The following is a 25,839-nucleotide window of genomic DNA, read 5'->3' as shown; positions in this document are numbered from 1 at the left end:
GTGCTGGGAAGTGGACAGTTCAGTCCTGAAAGATGGGGTCGGACCGCAGGTTGCAGAACTGTCCCTCCAAGTGAAGAATGGCTTCATGGTGCCCTGTGCAGTCATTTGGACTGTGTAGCAGGGGCTGTTGTAGTGAGACGCAGAGTAAGGATGGAATTGCCGCATGTGAGAAGAAATCTTGCTAGACACCACTGTCTGTTCTGGTTCTCCTGGCAGGGTTACATGCCCGCTGCACACCCACTGACTCTGGTTTGTGTCCTGGTGCTGAGGGTGAGGGAGGATTGAGAAGTATGTGGGGAGGTATTGGGGCCTGGCCTCCTCTGAGGAGTGTGGGGAGCTGCAGAGAGCCGAGTGATGGGGTTTGGAAGGGGATGGGGACCAAGGGGGACACACTCTCATGCTTCTAGGATCCTGAAGAGCATGGTGGTGGGCTGGGTGAGAGAGATCACGCAGTACCGCAATGTCTACGCTGACAACCAGGTGATGCACTTCTACCGCTGGCTGCAATCCCCGTCCTCACTGCTCCATGACCCCGCCCTGCATCGCACACTACACAACATGATGAAGAAGCTCTTCTTGCAGTGAGTGCCACCAACCCCTGCATCCCCAGACCCAGCACCTGTGAGATCGTAATGGTCCATTGTAGCTTCACGCGGGCGGCATCCTTCCAGAGAAGTGCTGCAATGTAGCACTTATGCCGTGTTTTTGCACAAGTGGTTGTACACAGTGTTCTGCACCTCCTTGTCGTAGTTAATGGCAAGTCTTAGAAGTCTGCGTGGGGTTATACTATCCACACTACTAGACAGACAGGTTGTTCCCAGAACTTGGTTGTTATAAATAACCAAGGAATGGCCTGTGTGTCAGGTCATGAGAAGGTTCCTGTAGAATGATCTCCAGGAAGTGACACTTGCAGATCTGGTAAATTTTACAACTGGGAGAAATGCTGTGGGTGTGTTGCCCAAGAGCTCTCGGGCATGATCATGTGGTCAGACATGATCGTTCTGCCAGCCCAGCCCCTCCAGCGTGGTGGGCATGGTACCAGCCTGGTGATGGGAGTGGCTGTCTCATGGGCTCCTTATTTCAATCCTTGTTATGAATGAAGTGGGACTTTATCTCTGCATTCTTTGTCCTTTTTTCTTGTTTTGTTTTTTCCTCATTTATTTGTATTGAGTTCTTTTTATATAATAATTAGCCATTTTCTTTGATGAGTTGCATGTTTTTCTTTTCTGATTCTGTTTGGCTTTGTTAATGGTGAGTTTTCCATGCAGAAATCCTCACTCATTGTTTTCGAGTTCTAAACGTGTTTAGAGTGGTTTTTCTGCTGCAGATCATCAGCTTTTCTCTAATGGTGTCTTCTGGGATTCTCTGTAGTGTCTTTGTTGATTCTGTGCTTGGGTCCTCAGGCTCATCGCTGAGTTCAAGCGCCTGGGGTCATCAGTTGTCTATGCCAATTTCAATCGCGTCATCCTCTCCACGAAGAAGCGGCAGATCGAGGATGCCCTCGCCTACGTGGAGTACATCACCACCAGGTGTCAGCATCGCCTCCTCCTCAGTCGGCTCTGCTGTCCTGTGCTTTCTGCTTGCAGACCTCCTGTAATGTGTTTGTGGCATTGACGTCCTTCTCCTGCCTTTAGATATCTGAGAAAGCCTGTATTTCACCCTCATTTCTGAAAGATAATTTTGCTAGGTATAATTGTATGTGAATCTTTGAGTGTTCTGTTTTTTTTCTGTATAATACCTGTCTTTATTTTATTTGTTTTTTTAAGTGAGAGGAGGGGAGATGGACTCCTACATGCTCCCCAGCTGGGATTCACCTGGCAACCTCTATCTGGGGCCAATGCTCAGACCAGCTGAGCTATCCTTAGCACCCGGGGCCAACGTTAAAACCAGTCAAGTTAATGGTTGCGAGAGGGAAATGGGGTAGGGGGGAGGTGGTTGCTTCTCACATGTGCCCTGACCGGGGATCGAACCCGGAATATCTGCACACCGGGCCAATGTTCTGTCCATTGAGCCAGCCGGCTAGGGCTTCTAATATGTCTTTAAATTCACCAGTCTTTGGCAGTGTTTAACCTCCTTCAATCCCACCCGGTGTATTTTTACTTTAGACGTGCTGTCTTCCAGAAGCTTGGTTTTAGTCTTTATTTCTCGAGTCCACCTAACATGTGGAGTTTTCCTTAAACTCTTTGGACACACAGTTATAAGCACTTTCATGTCCTCTTCTGCTTATTTTAACATCGGTGTCATCTCTGATTTGTTGCAGTTGGTAGATTTGTCTTCTTACTCTGTTCTGTGTTTCTCTGTTTCCTTGCAAACTGGTGATGTTCAGTTGGATCCTGCCTTTTGTGTTGGATGTGTTTGCATTCCTGTAACTCCTTTGGGGCTTTATGTTCTGCTTCTTGGAAACAGTTTGATCCTTTTGGGCATTTTTGAGATTTGTAGGCAGGGCCAGAGCAGCATTTAGTCCAGATCTCACTACTCCCCACCCTTGATTTAAGACTTCTATGAGCACAGCCCAGTGCCCCATGAGCTGCAAGGCACTCTGGTGGCGGTAGGAATAGGTTTGTGGGATCGGGCTCTGGGGAGAGGTTAGGGACCAGCCTCAGAGAACTCAGTTTCTCCGCAGCTGTCACCTCCCCTGCCCTCCATGCTGTTACTCCCACCCAGATGCAGAAGTCTCCTTACTAATGTTTGTCATTCTATAGGAAGTTTGAGGGTTTTATTTTTATTTTTATTTTTTTAAATTTATTCATTTTAGAGAGGAGGGGGGAGAGAGAGAGAGAGAGAGAGAAGGGGGAGGAGCAGGAAGCATCAACTCCCATATGTGCCTTGACCAGGCAAGCCAGGGTTTTGAACCGGCAACTTCAGTGTTTCCAGGTTGACGTTTTATCCACTGCGCCACCACAGGTCAGGCTCAAGTTTGAGGGTTTTAACTGAGTGGAGGATAAAAAGGAAAGTGGAGGAAAGAGGGAAAACTGTTAATTTCACTTAAGCAATCTCTGTTTTGCTCTTTTTTAGCATTCATTCTAAAGAGATCTTTCATTCCTTGACAATTTCTTTCTCTCGATGCTGGGAATTTCTTCTCTGGATGGATCCCTCCAATTATGGTGGCATCAAAGGAAATGTTCCATCTAGTATCCACTGTGGACAGGTGAGGTGACCAGTCCTGGGTACTGAAATGACATTGGGGTCCACATCTGTCCATTTGCCACACACTATGATCACGGGCTAAGTGCCAGGAATAGCTCCAGGTCTTGGTGGTGCAGCAGCAAACACAAGAGTCCCTGCTGTCACATGTCTGAGAGAGAGGTTGTGAGCAAGCAGATAAATAAGTGTAGAATCAGAGTCAGCAATGGTGAGGGCTCAGGATCAGTGGCCGGGGCCAGGAATTGATTGATGTGGGGAGGTCCTGGAGGCCTCTGAGGAGGTGACAGGAAAGTGGAGTATGAACAGTGTGTAGTAACAGTAAGGCCCAGTGACTGGGATGGGGGCAGTGTTGACAGGTGCGACCGAGAGCTAGCCTGGGCAGGCCACTTGTGCCCAAGGCCAGGATGGAAACTTGTCTTTTAGTGACAGAATTGTGAGTAGGAGAGTGACAAGCCCTGACTTACACTGTACCCAATGTGGATAACACTGTAGGAGCCCAGTTAATGTCATACAGGGCAGGGTAGAGGCAGGGAGAAAGACTCACTGGGTACTGAAGGTGGAGGGGCCACGGGGATGGATGTGGGGTGACACACGGGCATGTGCTCTGTGTGTGTATGGATCGTGCCCAGGCATGTGAACCCAGGTGTCTGTTATGGGGAGGACAGGACAAGAGCAAGTGTGGGGTGAGGGGTATTATGCTCTGTTGGAATGGGCGGTGGTTTTCCACACTTGATGTTTGTTCAATATACACAAACAAGGTGGAGGCACAGGTCAGGTGGTGGCAGGGGTATTTGGGGAGGGGTTGGGAACGGGAACTTGAGGTCATTTGTGAGCACAGCAGCTGGAGAGGTGGTAAGGTCACTTGGGGTTGTGTGGTTGTGAGGACTGAGCCCCCCCCCCCCGGGGTGGGTCCCCATGAGGAAGTGCCTGTAAGTGGGGAGTCAGGAATGGGAGCCATGCTGCTGAGAGCCGCCAGGAGAGGCTGTCCTTGGGTGCTATGGTTGTGTTGAATGTCCGTGGGGACCTGAACGGGAGGGTAGAAGGTGCAGACAATGTTGACAGGCCCTGGGAAGGCAGTAGTGGTTGCTCTAACGATGGCAGATGGCAGAATTCATGTGTTGCAATGGAAGGTGCTGTTGAGAGCAGAACCTAGTCGGGCTGAGACATCACAGAAGGGCACTGACCCAGGAGATCTGGAACTCGGACCAGAGAACTGGTTGCCCAGACCACCATTGGTTCATTCTTCCCTTCCTGGGCAGTGGGAGAGAGTGATTGTGGAGTGAATCCTCAAAAAGGGCAGACTGAGAACAACCATTTTCGTGTACTGAGTGTTGAACACCAGGCATATCACACAAGTGACACACTATTAGGGCATCCTATGGGACTCTGATGGGCTCAGGAGGTGCGTGGCCCGACAAGGTGGAATCAGGTAGACCAGATTTAACATACACACTTTGGGGGTACTTCCCACTGTTATGGGCAAACACAGCTGGGACTGTTACAGCAGGACTCCCAGGAAGAGGGCAGAGCACAGGAGGTGGAGGAAGAACCGGAGGAGATAGAGGGCGAGGGTGATGACGGTGTGCAGGAGCCGGATGTAGAGGACTTGCTGGAAAACAACTGGAACATCGTGCAGTTCCTGCCACAGGCAGCCTCCTGCCAGAGCTACTTCCTCATGATCGTCTCAGGTGAGCTGTCACATGTGTCATCTGTGGAACAATGTGGCCCTGGTCCATTTGCCTCACATGACGGTAAACAATTGGGAAATCGGGTCTGCCAGACACACGCCTATCATCAGGGTTCCTGAGACCTTCGCCCTCTCGTGGTGCCTGGTGAGCAGGGTTGCCCCAAGGGGGCGCCCCTAGGTCTGTATGTGCACATGTGGTAACTAAAGATAAACCCCAAGTAGGAAAGATGAAACGCTTCCTGAATCAATTGCCCACAGATTTTGTGGATAAATTTCTGCCATTGGGAACTCCTACCATTGATTGGGTCGAAAGGGTGTACAGCAGTGGTAGTCAGCCTGGTCCCTACCGCCCACTAGTGGGCATTCCAAGGTATAAAAAGGTTGACTACCCCTGGTCTGAAGGTTTTAGTATTTACAAACCAAGTTATCCAGGTTGATACGCAAACAAAGCACATAAACGAAATACCCGTCATAATTCAGAGTTAGTCATAGAGCAGCAGAACAGTTAATGACAAGCTCTGTAAAACTCAGCAATGCAGACATATTCACGTAACTGCAGAGGTAGTTTCATTTGTGACTTATTTTTTATATTTTAGTCTACTTGTCCCAAGTCTCCTTTTCTCAAGTTCTTTTGAAACATATGGGGCCCTGGCCGGTTGGCTCAGTGGTAGAGCGTCGGCCTGGCGTGCAGGAGTCCCGGGTTCGATTCCCGGCCAGGGCACACAGGAGGAGCGCCCATCTGCTTCTCCACCCCTCCCCCTCTCCTTCCTCTCTGTATCTCTCTTCCCCTCCCACAGCTGAGGCTCCATTGGAGCAAAGATGGCCCGGGCGCTGGGGATGGCTCTGTGGCCTCTGCCTCAGGTGCTAGAATGGCTCTGGATGCAACAGAGTGATGTCCCAGAGGGGCAGAACATCGCCCCCTGGTGGGCATGCCAGGTGGATCCGGTTGGGCGCATGCAGGAGTCTGTCTGACAGCCTCCCCGTTTCCAGCTTCGGAAAAATGAAAAAGAAAAGAAAAGAAACATATGGGCCTGGTGTGCTTACCCCAGAATCAAGTCTGTTTTTGTCTCTGTCCAGTGAAGGTTGATGGGAGTTGCATTTATTTACATAGTGCTCTCTATGTATGAATTTAGGCATCAGTGTGCCTGGCTTATTCTCATTTCTGTAATGGACTGGGGCTCCTCTAAATGCAGCAAATAGAATCATTACCAATAACATTCCAGCCCAGGCTGGCCAGCCACAGGGTCTCCCTGAACCCAGTGTCCTGGGCTTCCCCTCTGCAGCATACATTGTGGCCGTGTACCACAGCATGAAGGAGGAGCTGAGGCGCGGCGCCCCGTGCAGCACCCCCGTGAGAAGGCAGGCAGCCAGCCAGCAGTCCCAGGAGGCCCAAGGGGCAGCTGGAGCCCTTCCCGGTGAGTGTGCCTTTGCTGTGTGAGGCCACTGTTGTGCCTCTGACCGGATCCCACTGTGCTCCTTTGGGTCCCCCCTCCAGCATAGGGTCCCCATGTCCTTTCCTTAGCATCCTTGTTGCTGTGTGAACTGGGAACTGAGATGTCTTTTTCTCTTCCAGGAATGATCACCTTCTCCCAAGATTATGTGGCAAACGAACTCACTCAAAATTTCTTCACCATCACTCAGAAGATTCAGAAGAAAGTCACGGGCTCTCGGAACTCAGCTGAGCTCTCAGAAATGTTTCCTGCCCTGCCTGGTTCTCACTTGCTGCTTAATAACCCTGTGCTGGAGTTCATCAAATATGTGTGCAAGGTGAGGATGCTCACTCTAACCTGTGTGAGGAGCTTGCAGTACCGTTAACATGTATAAGGCAAGGGGCCAGGAGGAGGCCACTCGTTTATCCCACACTCACTGTGCACCATTCCGTACAGCCACTGTGTGAGCTACTTGGGGTCCTGGAACTTGTGCTCCCGTGAGGGGGACAACAGATCAGTGAGGGACAGGTGAGTTCAGGGAGCACGGGTGCTGTGAGCTGGGATCAGAGATGAGACCTGTTACCAGGAGGGTCCAGCCATATATTCCCAGGGAAGAATGCTGTCTGGACAGAGGGGTCCAGAGACCCTGGAGTGGGATGACCTGGGGCTTCTGGTGAAATGGCAGGTGCTCGAGGTCAGGTGGGGCTGTTGGGCCAGATGAACCACACAGAGCTCCCAAAACATCCAGACTTCTGTAGAACCTCAGAGGAGAGCCTGCTTGGATGCCAAATGCCTTTCTGGGAAAGGAGATTGAATCAAGTGTGGGATAATGTTACCAGACAAGGACAAGTAGGCGCCCTCGCCCAGAGCACTTGACTGTCCATTAAGTCACTGCCCAGCATACTGCATGGACGCTGCAGGATCAAGTCACTTCTGACTGTGGCAGAGAAGTGGTGTAGTGGACCGTTTCCGTTCCTTGGTGGACTTTGGAATCTTTAAATTTTACTTTTATTAAGGTATAATTTACATACAGTAAAATTTACCATGACATTTGGCACAGGCACACTCTTGGGACATTGAACATTCCATCACCCAGCACAGTTCCTCACCCCTGGCTCATGCTGATCCTTCTGTCCCTGTGTTTGCTTACTTTTTAAAATTTGTACGCAGAGTCACTTACTAGAGTACAGTTGTTGGGTTTTCACAGAGGGACAGAGCTGTGCCACGAACAGCAAGGTATAGAGCAGTCACTCCCACTGAAAAGTCCTTGTGCTGCTCTGTGGGACTCGCCCCTTCCTCTCCCTTCTTCCGTGGTGACCTCTTCCAGAGTATCACGAGGGGAATTGTGGGCCTGGCTTCTGTCACTTAGCAAAGTACACTGCGGTTCTCCATGTTGTGTGTCTCAACACTTTATTCCTTCCTGGCTGAGTGGTGCTCCATTCTGCAAGAACCAGTTTGTTATTCACTCACTGACAGAAACATTCAGGTTGTTTTCACCTTTTGGCGATTATTAATAAGCTGCTGTGAACACTCATGTAAATTTTTGTTTGAACATAAGTTTTGTTTCTCTTGGTTAAAAACCTGGGAGGGGATTGCTAGCATGTATCATCTGTGGTGTTCTGAAGTAGCTGCTCCGTTCTATATTCCTATCAGCAGTATCACAGGTCCAGCTGCTCTACCCCCACCAGGACTTAGGATTAATTTTCAAGGTTTTAGCTGTTCACATAGCTGTGTGGTAGTATCTCATAGGTTTGCTTTTGGTTTTGTTTTTAAGTTGATTTTAGAAAGAAACAGAAACATCAATCTGTTCCTGTATGTGCCCTGACCAGGGATCAAACTGTCAACCTCTGAACTTTGGAACAGTGTTCTAACCAACCAAGCTATCTGGCCAGGGCTATATCTTATGGGGGTTTTTGGGTTTTTTTGTTGTTGTTGTTTTTGTATTTTTCCGAAGCTGGAAACGGGGAGTCAGTCAGACAGACTCCCGCATGTGCCCGACTGGGATCCACCCAGCATGCCCACCAGGGGGCGATGCTCTGCCCCTCTGGGGCATTGCTCTGCTGCAACCAGAGCCATTCTAATGCCTGAGGCAGAGGCCATGGAGCCATCCTCAGCGCCCGAGCCGACTTTGCTCCAATGGAGCCTCGGCTGTGGGAGGGGAAGAGAGAGACAGAGAGGAGGAGAAGGGGAGGGGTGGAGAAGCAGATGGGCGCTTCTCCTGTGTGCCCTGGCCGGGAATTGAACCCGGGCCTCCTGCACGCCAGGCCGACGCTCTACCACTGAGCCAATCTGCCAGGGTCTATATCTTGTGTTTTAACTTGCATTTTTTTATGGGTTAAGTTTTTGTGTCATCTGAGAAATACTTGCTTTAATCAAGGTCACAAAGGTTTTCTCTTGATTTCCTCTACAAGTTTTATAGTATTAGGTTTTACGTTCAGTCTGGGATCCATTTGAGTTAATTTTTGTATAATGTGCATGTTAGAGATTGGGGTCCATATTTCTACACGGGCGTATCCATTTATTCCAGCACTGTTGTTGAAATGACTATCCTTCCTCTGTTGTATCATTTTTTTTTTTTTTTTTTTTTTTTTTTTAATTTTTCTGAAGCTGGAAACAGGGAGAGACAGTCAGACAGACTCCCGCATGCGCCCGACCGGGATCCACCCAGCACGCCCACCAGGGGCGACGCTCTGCCCATCCTGGGCATCGCCATGTTGCGACCAGAGCCACTCTAGCGCCTGAGGCAGAGGCCCCAGAGCCATCCCCAGCGCCCGGGCCATTTTTGCTCCAATGGAGCCTTGGCTGCAGGAGGGGAAGAGAGAGACAGAGGAGGGGAAAGCGCGGCGGAGGGTTAGAGAAGCAAATGGGCGCTTCTCCTGTGTGCCCTGGCCGGGAATCGAACCCGGGTCCTCTGCACGCTAGGCCGACGCTCTACCGCTGAGCCAACCGGCCAGGGCCCGTTGTATCATCTTTGTGCCTGTTTGAAAACGTAACTGGTTCCCCTCCCGCAGCCAAGGCTCCATTGGAGCAAAGATGGCCCGGGCGCTGGGGATGGCTCTGTGGCCTCTGCCTCAGGCGCTAGAGTGGCTCTGGTCGCAACATGGCGACACCCAGGATGGGCAGAGCATCGCCCCCTGGTGGGCAGAGCGTCGCCCCTGGTGGGCATGCCGGGTGGATCCCGGTCGGGCGCATGCGGGAGTCTGTCTGACTGTCTCTCCCTGTTTCCAGCTTCAGAAAAATGAAAAACAAACAAACAAAAAAAAAAACGTAACTGGCTGTGTGGGTCTGTTTCTGGATCTCTGTTAATCTGAACATCTGTCCATCTAGATTTCTGTTACTTTATCAACAAGTCCTGAAACCAGGTAGTGTGACTGCGCTCCAGCTGCATTCTTCCTTTTTTGTTTTTTGTTTTTACAGAGACTGAGAGTGAGTCAGAAAGAGGGACAGACAGACAGGAACGGAGAGAGATGAGAAGCATCAATCATTAGTTTTTCATTGCTTGTTGCAACACCTTAGTTGTTCATTGATTGCTTTTCTCATATGTGCCTTGACCGCGGGCCTTCAGCAGACCGAGTAACCCCTAGCTGGAGCCAGCGACCTTGAGTTCAAGCTGGCAGGCTTTTTGCTCGAACCAGATGAGGCCGCGCTCAAGCTGGCGACCTCGGGGTCTCGAACCTGGGTCCTCTGCATCCCAGTCCGACGCTCTATCCACTGCGCCACCGCCTGGTCAGGCTGCATTCTTCTTTTTTGGATTGTTTTGGCTAGTGTGGTTTCTTTGCTTTTTTGTATAAATTTTCAAATTTGTTTTAAAAAAAAAAGTGTTTCTGGAGTGTTGACTGCAGTTCTCAATCTATGGGTTAGCTCAGAGAATGGACACCTTACTGTTGAGGTTCTTAGTCTGTTTCTTTAGGGCTTTGATTTCCTTCATCAGTAGGGTAGTCAATATATAGATATACATATTTGCAGTGTTTTTATGTGTTTGATGCTTTTTTAGTGGTGCTGATTTTATTTTATTTTTTATTTTTTTACATTTTTTCCATTGATTTGAGAGAGGGAAAAGAAGAAAAGCATCAGCTCATTCCCTTTTGTTGTTCTGTTTAGTTGTGCACTCAGTTGCTTCTCATATGTGCCCTGAGCCGGGATTGAACTTGCAACCTTGGCACGCTGTGATGATGCTCTAACCATCTGAGCTACCGAGCAAGGGCGGCACTCATATTTTTAAACTTCAGTATCCAATTGTTCACTGCTAACAAAGAAATTGATGGAGTTTTGTATAAACTTTGTTTCTTGCAACCTTGCTAAACTTTAGTTTTAGTAGCCTTTTTTTTTAAAATTTATTTATTTATTTTAGAGAGGAGAGGGAGAGACAGAGAGAGAGAGAGAGAGAGAGAGAGAGGAGAGAGAGAGAGAGAGAAGGGGGGAGGAGCTAGAAGCATCAACTCCCATATGTCCCTTGACCAGGCAAGCCCAGGGTTTCGAACTGGCGACCTCAGCATTTCCAGGTCAATGCTTTATCCACTGCGCCACCACAGGTCAGGCGTTAGTAGCCTTTTTGTAGATTCTTTGGGAACCTACAGTCTGTTCTCATTACAAGTAGTATTTGCGAACTCACCTACTTCCTAAAATCTACTTATCTCACTGGCTAACATGAGCTTCAGACTGGACCATAATCAGCCCTCCCAACAGGGTCCTCTTAAGTGGCATTTGGTTCTGGTTCCTGGCATCATGCTAGACAACAGAGCTTTAGGGGTGGGAGAGACCTCTCCTTATGGTCAGGAGGGTTACACTCCTCCTCCTCCTCAGCTCACATGGGATTGTAAAGCTCCAGCAGCAGTGACTCCAGATGGGCAGAATGTCAGTCCCAGGCGGGGGTTGCTGGGTGGATCCCAGTCGGGGTGCATGTGGGAGTCTGTCTCTCCGCCTCCCTGCCTCTCACTTGATAAAAAAAAAATAAAGCTCCAGTAAACTCAGGACTGTCTGTCATTTAGGAAGAAGGGGCAAATGAACACAACAGGCAGAGCCAACTTTGGTGTGTGCCTGAGTCCCCACAGTTGAGGAAGTTCATCAGACCTGGGGCAGGGCCGGGCCACCGCTCCTTGGCCGTGTTAGGGAACTGCTGCTGTAGAGGAGGCAGCTGTCCTCTGACAGGATAGCAAGGCTTGAAATGGGTCTGTGAAGGTGCCGCTCACAGATTCGCCTGCAGGGTTTTCTCGTCCAGGCAGGGCAGCAGGGAGTCCCTGGCGGCCACCCCTCACCTGTACTTCTTCTGTACAGGTTCTGTCTCTGGACACAAACATCACAAACCAGGTGAACAAGTTGAACCGGGACCTGCTCCGCCTCGTGGATGTCGGCGAGTTCTCAGAGGAGGCCCAGTTCCGAGACCCCTGCCGCTCCTACGTGCTCCCAGAGGTCATCTGCCACAGCTGTAATTTCTGCAGGGACCTGGACCTTTGCAAAGACCCCTACTTCTCTCAGGTGGGCCTCATGAGAGACCTGTCTCCACCCGGTGTCAGTTACACTAGCTAGCTTTGACATGAATTAGAAATAGTCAACTGTCACACACTAGAACATTGTCCCAGTAAACATGTAAGGATGATGTTGGTGTAATGAGCATGTCCAGGAGCCACATGAGCCACCAAATGCAGTTAACACACCTCTCATGAGAGCTCTCCTCTCTGCAGTCTCTTCTTTTTTTTTTTTTTTTCCATTTTTCTGAAGCTGGAAACAGGGAGAGACAGTCAGACAGACTCCCGCATGCGCCCAACCGGGATCCACCCGGCACGCCCACCTGGGGGCGAGGCTCCGCCCCTCCTGGGCGTCGCCATGTCGTGACCAGAGCCACTCCAGCGCCTGAGGCAGAGGCCACAGAGCCATCCCCCGGCGCCCGGGCCATCTTTGCTCCAATGGAGCCTTGGCTGCAGGAGGGGAAGAGAGAGACAGAGAGGAAGGCGCGGCAGAGGGGTGGAGAAGCAAATGGGCGCTTCTCCTATGTGCCCTGGCCGGGAATCGTACCTGGGTCCTCCGCACACTAGGCCGACGCTCTACTGCTGAGCCAACCGGCCAGGGCCTGCAGTCTCTTCTTAACGCTGGTCTTTTCAGCCCAGTGTGGGGACATTGCCGAAGAAAACTGGGTAGAGGGTGACCTGCTCCCTCTCCTTTGCCCAGGATGGGGCTGTGGTGCCCCAGTGGCTCTGCTCCAACTGTCAAGTCGCCTACGATTCGTCAATGATTGAGATGGCCCTGGTGGAAGCCCTGCAGAAGAAACTGATGGCCTTCACCCTGCAGGACCTGGTGAGCAGCAGGGCCTGGCAATGGGGCTTTGTTACACACCACACACACACGCAAACCCACGCACAGGGCTTCTCCGTGAGCAGTTTGTACCCATGGGAAGCTAGAGGTGTGTGCTGGTTTCAGGTCACAATCTGGTCCTCTGAGATAACCAACTCTTGGGCCAAGCCTCATCCATAGCCCAAGTGGTTCAATCTGACAGCATCTATTGGACACCTACAGTGGCCAAGTGCTGGCTTCATGGACCTTGTGTTCTAGTAGAGAGAGACAGAAAACAAGATAAAGTGTGTAAGCTGGACGCAAGTTGAGAACCTACAGTGTGTGTGTCTTTGTGTGACAGGGAGTATTCAGCGATAGATGTAGGGACTTCTCAGCAAAGACCCGAGGAGGGGTGGGGTCTAGGCAAAGAACAGTGGCAGCTGTTGTGGCCTGGAGCAGGGGGGTGCCCACAGCAAGGGTGCTGGAAAGCAGCTGAATGTTTGGATGAGGCCTGCTGTGATGTCTCCATTTTATCCACAGTTGAGGTGCAGCTATGGAGGGCAAGGGGTTCCTGACCAGGGCTTTCCTCGTTTCAGATTTGCCTGAAGTGCCAGGGTGTGAAGGAGAACAACATGTCCGTGTACTGCAGCTGTGCAGGTGGCTTCACACTCACCATCCACACCAAGGTTAGCACTGCAGCCCCCTTGGCTATTGCCCTGTCTGGCCCTTGCCTGCATCCACTCTCCTTGTGCACCCAGGCCTTGGCCTGCGTCCCTGCACCTCCTGTGGGACTGGGCCTCATAGTGACTGGTCCTTTCGCAGGTCTTCATGGAGCAGATTGGAATTTTCCGGAACATTGCCCAGCACTACGGCATGTCATACCTCATGGAAGCTCTGGAGTGGCTGCTGCAAAAGAACCCCCAGCTGGACCCTTAGCAAGCTGGGCATTGTTCTCTCTCTCTCTGCCTCAGCTTCCCAGCTCGTGAACATGTCTGAGGCATGGCACCAAAGAAACAACACTCGGAGCTTTCGGGGAGTGGGTCACTCTGCCCAAATTAGCCAGAGCAGGAAATGGCCCACCTCCGGGTTCCTGGTCCCAGCCTTCATCTGGTCAGCCCAGGGCCCGAGAGCATCTCCAGCGAGGGGCCTGATGGGTCATTTCTCATTACACACATGTGGCTTCTTTTGCTGTTGCATGGCCCTGTCCTTCCCGTCCTCTTGAGCTGAGAGCGGCTGAAGACCAGGTCCAGGGTGAGGTGACACCAGAGTGGGAGTCTGCAGCCCCTGCTCCCTAGTCACTTGTTACTTCAGAGAAGCACCATCCCACAGCTTCAGCGCATGAGTGTGGGCCAGTTCCAGGAATCTGGATGAATGCATGGGGACCTGGGTGTCTCATACAATGGGTTCCTGGGACTCAGGCTTCTCTGTGGAGACTTCCCAATCAGAGCAAAGGCTGCAAGGGGTTTATGTCAGGTGCAGTCACTCATCTGGGCCAGGGCTTCTTGGATGGGGCTTGGCCGCAGCCACCTACCCTCAGAACCCGCTTGTGCACAGAGAGCCCTGGGAAGGGTAAGGTGCACTTGACAGCATGTTACCACCTGGATAATTTTTCACCCATAAGACTTTAGATTCTTCCAGAGGGTAGGACAGAGAAGAAAACAGCAGGTGCAATTTTGTCAGGTAGAGGTAGATTCTAGTCTCAGCCTCAGGGATCGCCTCAGGACCTCTGACCCTGCAGGACACCCAGCTCAGAGTGTCCTGCAAACCGAGGTGGGGGGCAGACTGGGGATGGCTTCAGCACCAGAGCCTTTACTCAGCACCAGCTTCTCTGTTCATTCTGTTCTATTCAGCTCCAGACATAAGGCAAGTTCTCTGTACCTTGTTTTTAACAAAATGTACTGCTTACGAAAATCTGGATATGTTGCTTTGTATTCATTTTTGAAATACCCCTAACTTGTGAGCAGTCTACTACTGGGAACAGGAAATGAAAAACCATCAAGTTGGTGAGATGGCAAACTCAGAAACCCTGAATGGTGGGCTCTTGGGAAGCCCAGATGGGCTGTGGGGGCCCCACAGAGCCTGGTTTAAATTTGTCCTTGCTGGCCTGACCTGTGGTGGTGCAGTGGATAAAGCGTTGACCTGGAAATGCTGAGGTCGCCAGTTCGAAACCCTGGGCTTGCCTGGTCAAGGCACATATGGGAGTTGATGCTTCCTGCTCCTCCCCCCTTCTCTCTCTCTCCTTTCTCTCTCTCTCCTTTCTAAAATGAATAAAAAATAAAAAAAAATAGGCCTGACCTGTGGTGGCACAGTGGATAAAGTGTCGACCTGGAAATGCTGAGGTCGCTGGTTTGAAACCCTGGGCTTGCCTGGTCAAGGCACATATGGGAGTTGATGCTTCCAGCTCCTCCCCCCCTTCTCACTCTCTGTCTCTTTCTCCTCTCTAAATGAATAAATAAAATTAAAAAACAAACAAACAAAAAAATAATAAAAATAAATTTGTCCTTGCTAGCTAATTTGTGTCAACACTCAGTTACACTTTGAATTTTCATCTGAATTCTACATTTCTTAAAATATGTGCTGTATGTTTGCACAGCACTCCAGTCTAGGGAAGAGAGGGAGACTAAACAGTGAACAGCTGTCTGTGTGCTTTGTTGGCCCCTGGTTTCCACCCACTGGGCTGGGCCTGGCCCAATGGCAGAGAGAGAAACCTGATGCAGGCTGGAAGATGGACAGAGCCCAAGTCAGCCCCAGATGGAGATCAAATCAAATTAGGGCTGGGAGGGTGTGTGGTAAACTAGGCTTCCTGGTAGTGATGCTGGAGATGTGCCCAGGGGCAGAAGTGGGGGCCAGGCCAGCCAGCAGCCTCACCCTGGACATTGGACTCCCTGTCCCTGCAGCAAGATGAGGCAGTGGGCACCCTGGCCTCTGCAACTCCTGTTTCCCAGAGGCCAGCTTGGACAGGGGCATTTGGGGTGAGGCCCTGGTCATTCATGCTTGGGAAACCTGAGCCCCTGGCCCCAGTTCTTGAGCTTACATCCCAGCCCCAACTGGAAGAGCCAGTTTCTCTAAAACTAGAGCTGGACATGCCTGAACCAGTCAGGATGTCCTAGGCTTTTGGGTGACCTGAGCAACTGACATCCCAGGGACAGAAGGGTCTGTGGAGGGGCTTCTGGAGTGTTTGCTGGCTAGCTCTAGCAAGTGGAGCCAGCCCAGCTTTTCAATGTGGGCAGCTGGGAGGGTCATTCAGACTTGGGGGCCCCAGAGCTGGTGTGGTTTGAACCCTGGTCACATGTGAGATGTGCATTTGGCTCATCCCTGCACAGTAGCCATCACTGTTGCTAGAGAAACCACTGACCAGGCAAAGCTGCTAAATGTAATAATTGTAGCATCCCAGGATGTAGTAGCCAGATTACCTACAGGCCTGACCAGGTTGGTGCTGGTTTACATTTGCCCTTGCCCTGTCCATTCCACTCCCCAGCACCAAATTCCTACCTTGCAGTGTCCCTCAATCCAGAAAGGCTTTCTGGTTTAAAAGCCAGTGAGATCCAAGTTTTCCTTTCCCTCGGACACACCACCTCCTGGCTTCTATTTTTGTTGCCACCCTTTTTCCTTAGTTTGAGTCTTGGGGTGATCCCTGTAGGGAGCTGGTGAATGCATTTAGGGCAGTGCTAAGACCAGTTAAGGGGGTTGTCCCACAGTTATCCTGTCTCCCACCCCTACTGGCCTGGTTGAACATGATGGTCCTGGCTGGACATGGAGGGCAGCAGCATGCCTGCATACTGTACCAGTCTAGTTAAAGTGCTTGCAGCCCCCTGCACAGGAACCCAACATTGTACATTTATCTTCAGAGCCTCAAGACACTTCTCCCCAAACATGAGGCCAAATGGTTCTGGTCACAGGTTTATTAGATTCTAGATATGTAACTTCTTGGCTAGGAGGCAAGCAGAGGGTCTGGGCAAATAATCCCAGGCTGTGTGGGTAGAGACTGTAAAGGTCAGGGACAGCTGGAGAACAGTGCTGCCCCCCTCCATCAGCCCACTGCCCAGTTGCACAGGGTCCTTTGGTTCCCAGTTGTGAGGAGACATGTTGTGTGGGGGCAGGGCCTGGGTTCTACACAGGTCCCAACCATACTTCAGGGCCAGGCCCAGCCTTTGTCACTGTGAGGGGAAGTGGAGGTGGGCTCAGAGCTGGGCTAAACCTCGGGGGTCTGTGAGCATGGAGTCCTGCTGGGAAGGCTTGGAGACCCCAGGCCCTGGTCCTGCACCCCAACTGGGAATGTCCGCCATCTGCTCAGATGGGGCAGAGGTGGGACAAGGCTGTGGTGGCAGGGCAGCCTGGGCCTGACTCTGCCCCTCTTCCTGTGGTCTGCCTGGGTCTGTGGAACAGGGACAGGTGGGCGGAGGGGCCTGGCCCAAGACAAGGGCCAGGGTCACAGGCCAGCTACTTGGGGAGTCTCTTGGCGTACACACCTTGTCAAATTTCTTATGGCTGTAGACTTTGTTTTTGTTCATGAATGTTAGCAAGATCCAGTCACACAGGAAGGAGCCCTATGGCCAGCAAAACAGATGTGTGAAGGCTTGGCAGGACCCCCCAACCACTGTACATACACACTTGCACACGTGCCTGGACCCCAGGTTGTGCTCCTTACCACCCCAATGGAGGTCAGTGCTGTGGCCACATTAATGATGGTGGGAATCAGACTGAACTTGCCTGCCTAGGGAGAGGAAGCTGCTTTAGACCGCAGGTGTGGGGTCATGTCATGGGGGACATGGAGCTGTACCTGCTCAGTCCTGGCCTGTCCCAGCTGAACCCAAGGGAGGGAGGGCTGGCTGGTTTACCTGTCCATGCACGATGACATCGATGCGGATCCCATAAGCCTTGATGAGTGTGCGGGTGGTGCTGCCATTGATCTTGTAATACTTGGCAAACCTGGGATGGAAGGACCCAGAAGCATTTCAGAACCTAGGACTGGTTCCCAAGCCCTAGCTACCTGACCCTGAGGAACAGGAAGTGGGGGCCTATCAGAAGGCTGCAGTTCCAAGACTGCTGACCACTGGCATCCCTAGGCCTTTGAGCATCTGCACTGTTGGCTTCTGGAACCACCATAGCCAGGGTGGATGAGGACCCAGTTGTCCCAAGGCCAAAGTACCTGAAGTTGTAGCCGGATGAGGCTGGGACATGCTTGGGGTCGAGTCTCCGGAAGGAGTACTTGGGGTTGCAGTTTGACGCTGACAGGTCCAGGTCACAGTCCCAGTTGATAATGGCCCCAATGACACCTCCCTGCCCAGAAGTGGGCACCGAGATGGGGGTCAGGGCAAGTACACAGGACTCTCAAGAGCCCCTGCTGAGGCTGTGGGTAGGGTGCACTTGATGGAGCACCCAGGGCAGCTCAGAGAGCCAAGAGCCAGGGTGCTCAGTGAGCGCCCCACTTCTGAGGCGTGAGAGAACAGTAGGAGCTGTGTGACCAGGAGTCAATAATTTAGGTGGGCTGGCCGATCCTCTGCAAGCAGCACCAGGCTGGTCAAGACTACGAAGGGACTGGGCAGACAGGAGCCCTCACCTTGTGTGCCAGCTCGGTGAAGTTCTCTCCCGCCTGCTCCACGATGAAGCCCAGCCTGAAAATGGGGCAGTACAGGTGGGACACCTCATGGAAGGTGCAGTGTTTCAGGTAGCTGTCCTTTCGGTTCTCGATGTTGCCCCTGAGGAGGCCCAGTACATTAGGTGGAAGGGGCATTCCCAAGAGGCAGCTCCCCTGGCCAGGCCTGTCACCCACCCTAAAGCTCTTACTTGGAGAACTGGAATTTGGGGTAGTGAATGCTGTTCTTGATGAGGATGGTGAAATTGGGGGCCATCTTACCAAGAAATTGGCTGAGGAGACACAAACTAGGTGTGTTTAGTCTCCACCCCAAGCTCCCCAGCAGCACTGCCTCCCCCACCCCAACTCCAGTGAGGAAGGAGCCGAGTCTGTGAGGTGGGTCCCAGGTGGGTAGGAGCACACCTGACCGAGGCCCCATCTTCCACTGGGCACCAGCCCGACACCTCGCAGGTCTTGGCGTCCCCATGGTAATATGGTACGCAGCGCCCGGTCCGCACACCTGCAGGGCACAGGTGCTCAGGTGGAGAGGGGCGCACCCTGGCTACCGCCCCCAACTCCGCCACCACCTCCACACTGACCATTTCCAAGCATGTCCAGCTGCCCAGCCACACAGTCATCATCGGAGTTACAAGTGGCGTTAGTGACCCTCACACTCTAAGAAGAAGAGCGCTGGGTCAGGGGTCGGACACCCTCAGTCCCTCACCCGCTCCGCCCTCGACCCTGCCTCACCTCGGGACAGGTTCCCAGGGTCTGGGAGGGGGTGACCTCGATCCTGGTGATAATGCTAAACACGCTGCCTCCCTGAACTCAGAAAGAGGGGACGGTTGGTCGCCGTAGGCAGCTCAGCCACCATCGGTCCAACTCTTGGGGGTGCTGAGAGCGGGGCGCACCTCGGGGGGCTTGACGTACTCCTCCACGTCCCACACTTTGTGCTCCGACGAGGTGATGCCCTTGACTTTGGTGATAACGGAGCTCTCGGGGCCCGTTTCCCGGTCCTGGTAGCTCTTCTGCACGATGAACACGTACCTGTGGGGGCACAGGGCCAGCTCTGGAGGCGACCGGAGACCTCACATCATCCCCCTGCTCCCGCTCTGGGGACCCTTTCGACCCCCTCTGCCCCGGGAATCCCGAGTCCTCTTCGCCTCCGCTGCTCCAGGAACCCACGTCCTCCTCGCCCCGGAGACCTCGCGTCCCCTCTGCCCCCGCCCTGGGCGCCCCCCGCCCCCGCGCGCACCCACCACACGAAGTAGAGCAGGATGAGCAGTTGCACCGCGCGGTACACGACGCCCAGGCGCCGGTTCTTCACCACGATCACCTTGGGCGTCTCGTAGTCCCAGAAGGCCGACCAGCAACCCCGGGCCAGGCGCCGGGCCGCGGCCGCACCCGCCGGGGGCTTGGGCTCTGTGGCGGCCATGGCCCCGCCGCCGGGGAAGCCGCGGCCCGGAGTTCCGACAGTCGGGAAGGTGCGGAGCTGAGCGCACCCGGGGCTGGGGGTGGGGCTGGGGCTCCGCGGGGGCCGCCCAGGGGCGTGGCCTGTCCCCGCCCCACCCTACCCCCAGGTCAGGGTCCCCAGCGGGCTCGGGGCACCGGGAGGGGTCACCCAATGCACCTGGCAGGTATCACCAGGCGGGCCCTGCAGCGGGAGCTCCTGGAGCAGTTGGAGCGGGGATTGTGGGAAGGGCGTCCCCGAGGGAGGACACTAGGCGTCTGCGGGGGGTGGGGGGCACATTTTTAAAGACAGGGTGCAAGACGTGGCACAGAGTCTCGCCATCTGCTGCTCCGCGCTCATTGAACTGGAAGGGCAATGCTATTTAAAAATACACAATGTGCCCTGGCCGGATACTCAGTTGGTTAGAGCGTCGTCCCAAAGCATAGAGGTTGTGGGTTCCATCCCCAGTCAGGGCACATACAGGATGTGATGTTCCTGTCACTCTCCCTTCCTCTCTCACTAAAGTCAGTAAATAAGAAATACATGATGTTATGTGTTGTACCCCAATAAAGCTGGAAATATATATGTAAGTCTAAAGTATGGCAATTCCCAAAGGGCAGCCTGTGATATCTGCCCTGGGCTCAACAGATCCTGAGATCCTCATCTCTGTAGCGTTGGAGCCTTTCTGGTCCAGCTGCTCCCCCATCACACACCCTGCTCCCCTCACCTGCATCAGGCAGTGCCTCCAAACTCTTCTATCCACTTCCAGTTCTCCCCAGGGTACCAAGTGTAGGAACCGCAGGAGGGCTCAGGCAGAGCCCAGAGGTGGAGGTTGAGGAAGAAGACAGAGGTACAGAGGACAGATGCAAGAGACTGAGTCACAGGGCCAAGAAAGAGAAGGCAAGAAGGGGGAAAAGTGATAAGTAATTGAAGAGAATTATCTGATTTGAACGAAGACCCGTGTCTGTAGGTTGATATGACTTGCTGGGCTCAGGGCAAGATGACTTTAAAAAGAGGTACACACTTACAAAGTCTGGGTGAAACGTCTGAATTCCAGAGAAACCCACACCACACTGCAGGTCACCTTTTGCCACGGTGGACTGCCGAGGCATTTCCTCTTCTGAATTATGTAGTGTTTTCTCCTTATCTTCTCTCGAAAGAAAAGATATAAACTCAGGTTTGTCCAAGAATTTAATGATTTATTTTATTGTCTTAGCTGAGTTTTCTGCCCTGTGTTGTTATGGAGAAGGGTCAGACCACAAGGAGCTTATGAGCATATCTAACAAGGTAGCTTTGTATTATATGGAACTCGGGTAGTCCCCTAAATCCAGTGCCAATCCTGTGTTTAAGCGGAGTCTGGGGATTCCAAAAGCTTATTGTGAAGTTTAGATTTTTATTTATTTATTCATTTTTATTAGAAGGGGGGGGGTAGAGAGAACAGGAGAAGGAGCAAGAAGCATCAACTCCCATATGTGCCTTGACCGGGCAAGCCCAAGGTTTTGAACCAGCAACCTCAGCATTCCAGGTTGACGCTTCATCCACTGCGCCACCACAGGTCAGGCTTATTGTGAGGTTTAGATAAGGTGTCTGAATGTCTGCTGGTAGGAAATTTAAGAAAGCAAGTGGAAACTTCTCATGTAAATTTGTAACAACAGCTAAGGTGTCTATAATTAAAATCTATAATTTGCATAAATACATTTAAATAGGTTAAAAATTAGTGTTAAGAGGACTGAATCTTAATCCTTTTTTTACTTAAGGCATTTTACAAATGAAAAAATTAAGTTATTTAATTGAATTCTAAAACCTTCGGTTAAATAGAAAGATTATTCTCTGGCAAGAATAGAATTAAAAAGTTATTTTTTGGCCTGACCTGTGGTGGCGCAGTGGATAAAGCGTCAACCTGGAAATGCTGAGGTCGCCGGTTCAAAACCCCATATGGTCAAGGCACATATGGGAGTTGATGCTTCCAGCTCCTCCCCCCTTCTCTCTCTCTCTCTCTCTCTCTCTCTCTCTCTGTCTCTCCCTCTCCTCTCTAAAATGAATAAATAAAAAAAATAATAATAAAAAAAAATTAAAAAAAAAAGTTATTTTTTTTAAAACGTTATTTATAGGCCCTAGATGGTTGGCTCAGTGGTAGAACATCAGCCTGGCATGTAGAAGTCCCGGGATCGATTCCTGGCCAGGGCACACAGAAGTGCCCATCTGCTTCTCCACCCCTCCCCTCCCCCTTCTCTTTTTCTCTCTCTTCTGCTCCCACAGCCATGGCTCCATTGGTTCCAGCACATCATCAGCCCCAGACGCTGAGGATGGCTCCATGGAGCCTCCACCTCAGATGCTAAAAATAGCTTGATGAGCATGGTCCCTGATGCGTGGAGCATCAGCCCCAGACGGGGGGGGGGGGGGGGGGGCTGCCCAGTGGATCCCAGTCAGGCGCATCCCAGAGTCTGTCTATCTCCCCTCCTCTCACTTGGAAAAGAAGAAAAAAAAAGTTATTTATATATAACAATGTAAAATCAACCAAGTGTTAAGTAAAAGTTCAAATAGATTTCCTTTTCTAAACAGCTTTCTTGAGATAAGACTCACATGCCATACAGCTTACCCATTTAGGATGTACTATGCATTGTTTCTATAGTGTAGTCAGAGGGCTCTGCAAACTTCACCTCGATCTAATTTTAAACATTTTCGTTTTATCACCCTACCTAAAAGAAACCCCATACCCAGTACCAGCCCCTCCCCTGCTCACCCTACACGCTGTCCCTGTCCCTAGGTGATACTGTCTACTCGTGTGGTTTCAACTGATGGCTCAAACACTCAGCCTGAGCTCAGGTGACATTGCTTTTCTCCTCCCACACGGACCCTGGCCGTCTCTGGGAGTCCTCCCTGACTGATGCGGGGGATGTGGTGCTGCCTGCATCCTGGGCTGGTCACAGAGCCTCTCAAGTCCTCCTGGGACTCAACACTGCTTCTGCGGCAGCCAGACATGAGGATGGGTGTGGCCTAGTCTTCACCTCTCTCCTCCCTCCCATTACCTGCAGACCCATCCTCAACGCTGCCTTCTTGATCACCCACGCCCTCCCTCCCAGCATCCCTACCACATCCCTTAAACACACCCAATGCCCTCTCTGTGACCCCTCTGATGTTGGGTCCATTTCCCAAACTAGACCCAGAGCTCCTGGTGGATGAGGGGGACACAGCTGGTTCCTCTGCATAGCCCAGGACAGTGCCTGGCACATAGCCAATTGTAAATAAGTCAGTAAATGTTTATTATGAACAAACTGTGCAGAAATAGACAAGAGAGAACAATGTTCTAAGAGAACAAACACGCTGTTTGTCCAGAGCCAGGCACCCAACCTCATCCCATCAGACACACAGCAGGCCGACGGGAGCTCAATGGTGGAGACCAGAGGCGAATTTAATTGCAAGTGCACTGGCCACGTGCCCTGGGCCCCTACTTCTGAAGGGCCCCACAAAACCTCAACTTTATACTTTTTTTCTAATGTAAGAGGCCCAATATTTTCTTCTGCGTCCAGGGCCTCAACCGACCTTAATCCACCTCTGGCCCAGGTGGGGAGGGAGCCCAATGTGAATGGACAGGGGGCAGATTCGGCTTTTTGGGCTGGTTCTGAGTCGTAGGTAGAAAAAAACCAGGTTGATGTCTGACCTGTGGTGGTGCAGTGGATAAAGCATCAACCTGAAATGCTGAGGTTGCCGGTTCAATACCCTGCACTTGCCTGGTCTAAGGCACATATAGGAGTTGAAACTTCCTGCTCCTCCCCATCTTTCTCTCTCTCTCTCTCTCTCCTCTCAAAATGAATGAATGAATAAATAAATAAATAAATACCAGGGTGGTTTCGGTCACCGATCCAGTACTGGCTGTCCAGATAATTGCTGCATTGGATCCTCAGATATTGTGTGGGCCAGAGGCCTCCCGTCATGCATGGCCAGACATGGTCCACTGTACATTCAGTCTCTTGGCCGGGATGATGAAAGACATCCTTGAGGGGTATAGAGCAGGAACAGGACCAAGAAAGGATTGGGAGGTGCCCCCGTGACTTTGTGACAACTTGGCCCTGTGGGACTCTCCACTTTGGGGGTTGTAAACCAACCTGGCTGGTCTCCCTTCTACACAGCGGAGCAGATAGGACCTGAGAGAAAAGGTGGGAGCAATTGTCAGCTACCAGGGGCAGTCCTTCTGCAGGGAACATCTGATCTCATGCCTTCACCCGCACGGTTGGTTTTTCTGTGTGTGAGTTTGCCAGCGCCTGCCGGCATGGCTGAGGACCTGGGCAGGGTACACCTCAGCAGTGACACCTTGATTGCGGGTGCCAGAGGCTAAGCCAGCCTTCCTATGCCCCTTGTGGAGATTCAGAGGCACCGATGGGAGGGGTTTATGCTCAAAACATGGTAGCTGTGGTTTAGGGAGCTGTACTGTCTCCAGTTTGGCATGTCAGCTCTTATTTGGCAGATTGAGATGCTGTGGAATTCCATCTGATGTTGGTGTTTGGAAGTAAAAAACGGTGGAAAGATGTCTGGTCTGAGAGATTGATAAACAAATAGATAAGAGACTGCAAACAAGGCCCTGGCCGGTTGGCTCAGCGGTAGAGCGTCGGCCTAGCGTGCGGAGGACCTGGGTTCGATTCCCGGCCAGAGCACACAGGAGAAGCGCCCATTTGCTTCTCCACCCCTCTGCCGCGCCTTCCTCTCTGTCTCTCTCTTCCCCTCCCGCAGCCAAGGCTCCATTGGAGCAAAGATGGCCTGGGCACTGGGGATGGCTCTGTGGCCTCTGCCTCAGGCGCTAGAGTGGCTCTGGTCGCAACATGGCGACGCCCAGGATGGGCAGAGCATCGCCCCATGGTGGGCATGCCGGGTGGATCCCGGTCGGGCGCATGCGGGAGTCTGTCTGACTGTCTCTCCCTGTTTCCAGCTTCAGAAAAGTGCAAAAAAAAAAAAAAAAAAAAGTAAGAGACTGCAAACATAGAACATATTTCAAAATAATAATGTGAATAGGCACTTCTTCCAGTTCAGAAGCAACTACGCACCCCGGGCCACCTGAGATGTGCATTTATTTATTTATGGTGGTAAAATACATACAACGTAAAATTTACCACCCTAACCATGTTTACATGCACAGCTCAATGGCATTAAGCACATTGACACTGTTGTGCAGTCACCGCCACCATCATCTCCAAACTTTCTCATCTTCCCAAACTGAAGTTCTGCCCCCACTGCTCGAGAATTCCCCCTCCTGCACTCCAGCCCCTGATGGCCATCTACCTACTCTCTGTCTCGGTGGATTTGACCATGTTTGGTCCCGACAGAATTTGTCCTTTTGGGACTGGTTCATTACCCTCAACATAATGACCCCAGGTCCATCCATGCCACAGCCAGTGCCGGAATTTCCTCCCCTTTTAGGTGAATAGTGTTCCATTGTGGGAATGGGCCACATTTTGATTATCCGTTCACCTGCCAGACACTTGGCTTGCTTGCACCCCTTGGCTGTTGTGAATGACGCTGCTGTAAACGTGGTGGACTGTACCTTCCCATAAAAGGCATTCCCCATGTGGGCACAGTGTGTGCGTGGCTGTGTGGGCTGGGGTTGACCAAGCACATCGTGCCCAATTTATAAACTGGGCCTGGGAACTTCTCAAGGGCCTGTGAAAAGGTTAGAAATCAGAAAAAAAACCCACATTTTTTCCCCTAAAGTTAAAAAAAAATTAGTGCAAATCTGACATTTAAAAATGTTTGAACTGTGATTCAAATTTAGCTTTTATGTAGTTATAATAAGTGCATTTGATGGGTTTGATATGCCATGGAAACAGGGCTTACAAAGTTCGGAAATGGCTATGGGCTTGCCGATAATTTTTTTTTTTTTTACAGAGACAGAGAGTCAGAGAGAGGGATAGACAGGGACAGACAGACAGGAACGGAGAGAGATGAGAAGCATCAATCATTAGTTTTTCGTTGCACATTGCAACACCTTAGTTGTTCATTGATTGCTTTCTCATATGTGCCTTGACCAGGGGCCTTCAGCAGACCGAGTAACCCCTTGCTTGAGCCAGCGACCTTGGGTCCAAGCTGGTGAGCTTTGCTCAAACCAGATGAGCCCACGCTCAAGCTGGCAACTTCGGTGTCTCGAACCTGAGTCCTCTGCATCCCAGTCCGAGGCTCTATCCACTGCGCCACGGCCTGGTCAGGCATCTGGTGTCATTTTTCTAGAATCACATGATTAGAGGCATCTAAGACCTTTGACCAGCTGTGAGGGAAATACATTTGAGTTCATGCCCTG

The 25,839-nt window shown here is 51.6% G+C and overlaps 2 protein-coding genes across 8 annotated transcripts in view; one reads left to right on the top strand and one right to left on the bottom strand.

Annotated features, from left to right (window-relative positions):
• The window catches only part of POLE (DNA polymerase epsilon, catalytic subunit), a 51,327-nt gene extending 36,554 nt beyond the window's left edge, over window positions 1–14,773 (top strand). Inside the window, exons 40-49 of one of the 4 annotated variants that reach the window (XM_066260895.1) lie at window positions 408–581; window positions 1,404–1,529; window positions 3,016–3,148; window positions 4,649–4,832; window positions 6,115–6,246; window positions 6,405–6,598; window positions 11,569–11,736; window positions 12,427–12,552; window positions 13,125–13,214; window positions 13,351–14,773. In XM_066260895.1, the coding sequence (XP_066116992.1) occupies window positions 408–581; window positions 1,404–1,529; window positions 3,016–3,148; window positions 4,649–4,832; window positions 6,115–6,246; window positions 6,405–6,598; window positions 11,569–11,736; window positions 12,427–12,552; window positions 13,125–13,214; window positions 13,351–13,464 (1,441 nt within the window). In that variant the 3' untranslated portion in view covers window positions 13,465–14,773. Of the gene's footprint in view, window positions 1–407; window positions 582–1,403; window positions 1,532–3,015; window positions 3,149–4,648; window positions 4,833–6,114; window positions 6,247–6,404; window positions 6,599–11,535; window positions 11,737–12,426; window positions 12,553–13,124; window positions 13,215–13,350 lie in introns of those variants that run through there. The other 3 variants (XM_066260892.1, XM_066260894.1, XR_010729318.1) reach the window with 3 other exon arrangements.
• A 1,650-nt stretch (window positions 14,774–16,423) lies between these two features.
• P2RX2 (purinergic receptor P2X 2) lies at window positions 16,424–19,608 on the bottom strand. Of its 4 annotated transcripts, XM_066255078.1 has the most exons (12): window positions 19,363–19,608; window positions 19,015–19,150; window positions 18,854–18,925; window positions 18,703–18,778; window positions 18,527–18,623; window positions 18,316–18,396; window positions 18,089–18,227; window positions 17,678–17,808; window positions 17,367–17,457; window positions 17,177–17,242; window positions 16,998–17,075; window positions 16,424–16,685 (listed from the first exon to the last, which is right to left on the bottom strand). In XM_066255078.1, exons 1-12 carry the CDS (start codon window positions 19,536–19,538, stop codon window positions 16,683–16,685), a joined length of 1,146 nt encoding a protein of 381 aa, XP_066111175.1. In that variant the 5' UTR covers window positions 19,539–19,608; the 3' UTR covers window positions 16,424–16,682. The 4 variants fall into 4 exon arrangements, with proteins under 4 accessions (XP_066111175.1, XP_066111173.1, XP_066111174.1 ...); XM_066255076.1 differs by having other exon boundaries at window positions 16,424–17,075; XM_066255077.1 differs by lacking the exon at window positions 18,316–18,396 and having other exon boundaries at window positions 16,424–17,075.
• Window positions 19,609–25,839: the final 6,231 nt, after the last annotated feature.

Source organism: Saccopteryx bilineata, chromosome 2, assembly GCF_036850765.1.
Source record: "Saccopteryx bilineata isolate mSacBil1 chromosome 2, mSacBil1_pri_phased_curated, whole genome shotgun sequence".
Taxonomy (NCBI): Eukaryota; Metazoa; Chordata; class Mammalia; order Chiroptera; family Emballonuridae; genus Saccopteryx; species Saccopteryx bilineata.
This window is presented reverse-complemented; position numbering and strand designations above follow the sequence as displayed.

What these genes read in the sequence shown, in the direction of transcription:
- P2RX2 (XM_066255076.1), bottom strand. Translation starts at nt 19,538, where the DNA reads ATGGCCGCCACAGAGCCCAAGCCCCCGGCGGGTGCGGCCGCGGCCCGG. An exon ending in ATCCTGCTCTACTTCGTGTG is followed by an intron (nt 19,151 to 19,362) that starts GTGGGTGCGCGC and finishes GTGCCCCCACAG; the next exon opens with GTACGTGTTCATCGTGCAGA. An exon ending in ATGTCATCGTGCATGGACAG is followed by an intron (nt 17,243 to 17,366) that starts GTAAACCAGCCA and finishes TCCTCTCCCTAG; the next exon opens with GCAGGCAAGTTCAGTCTGAT.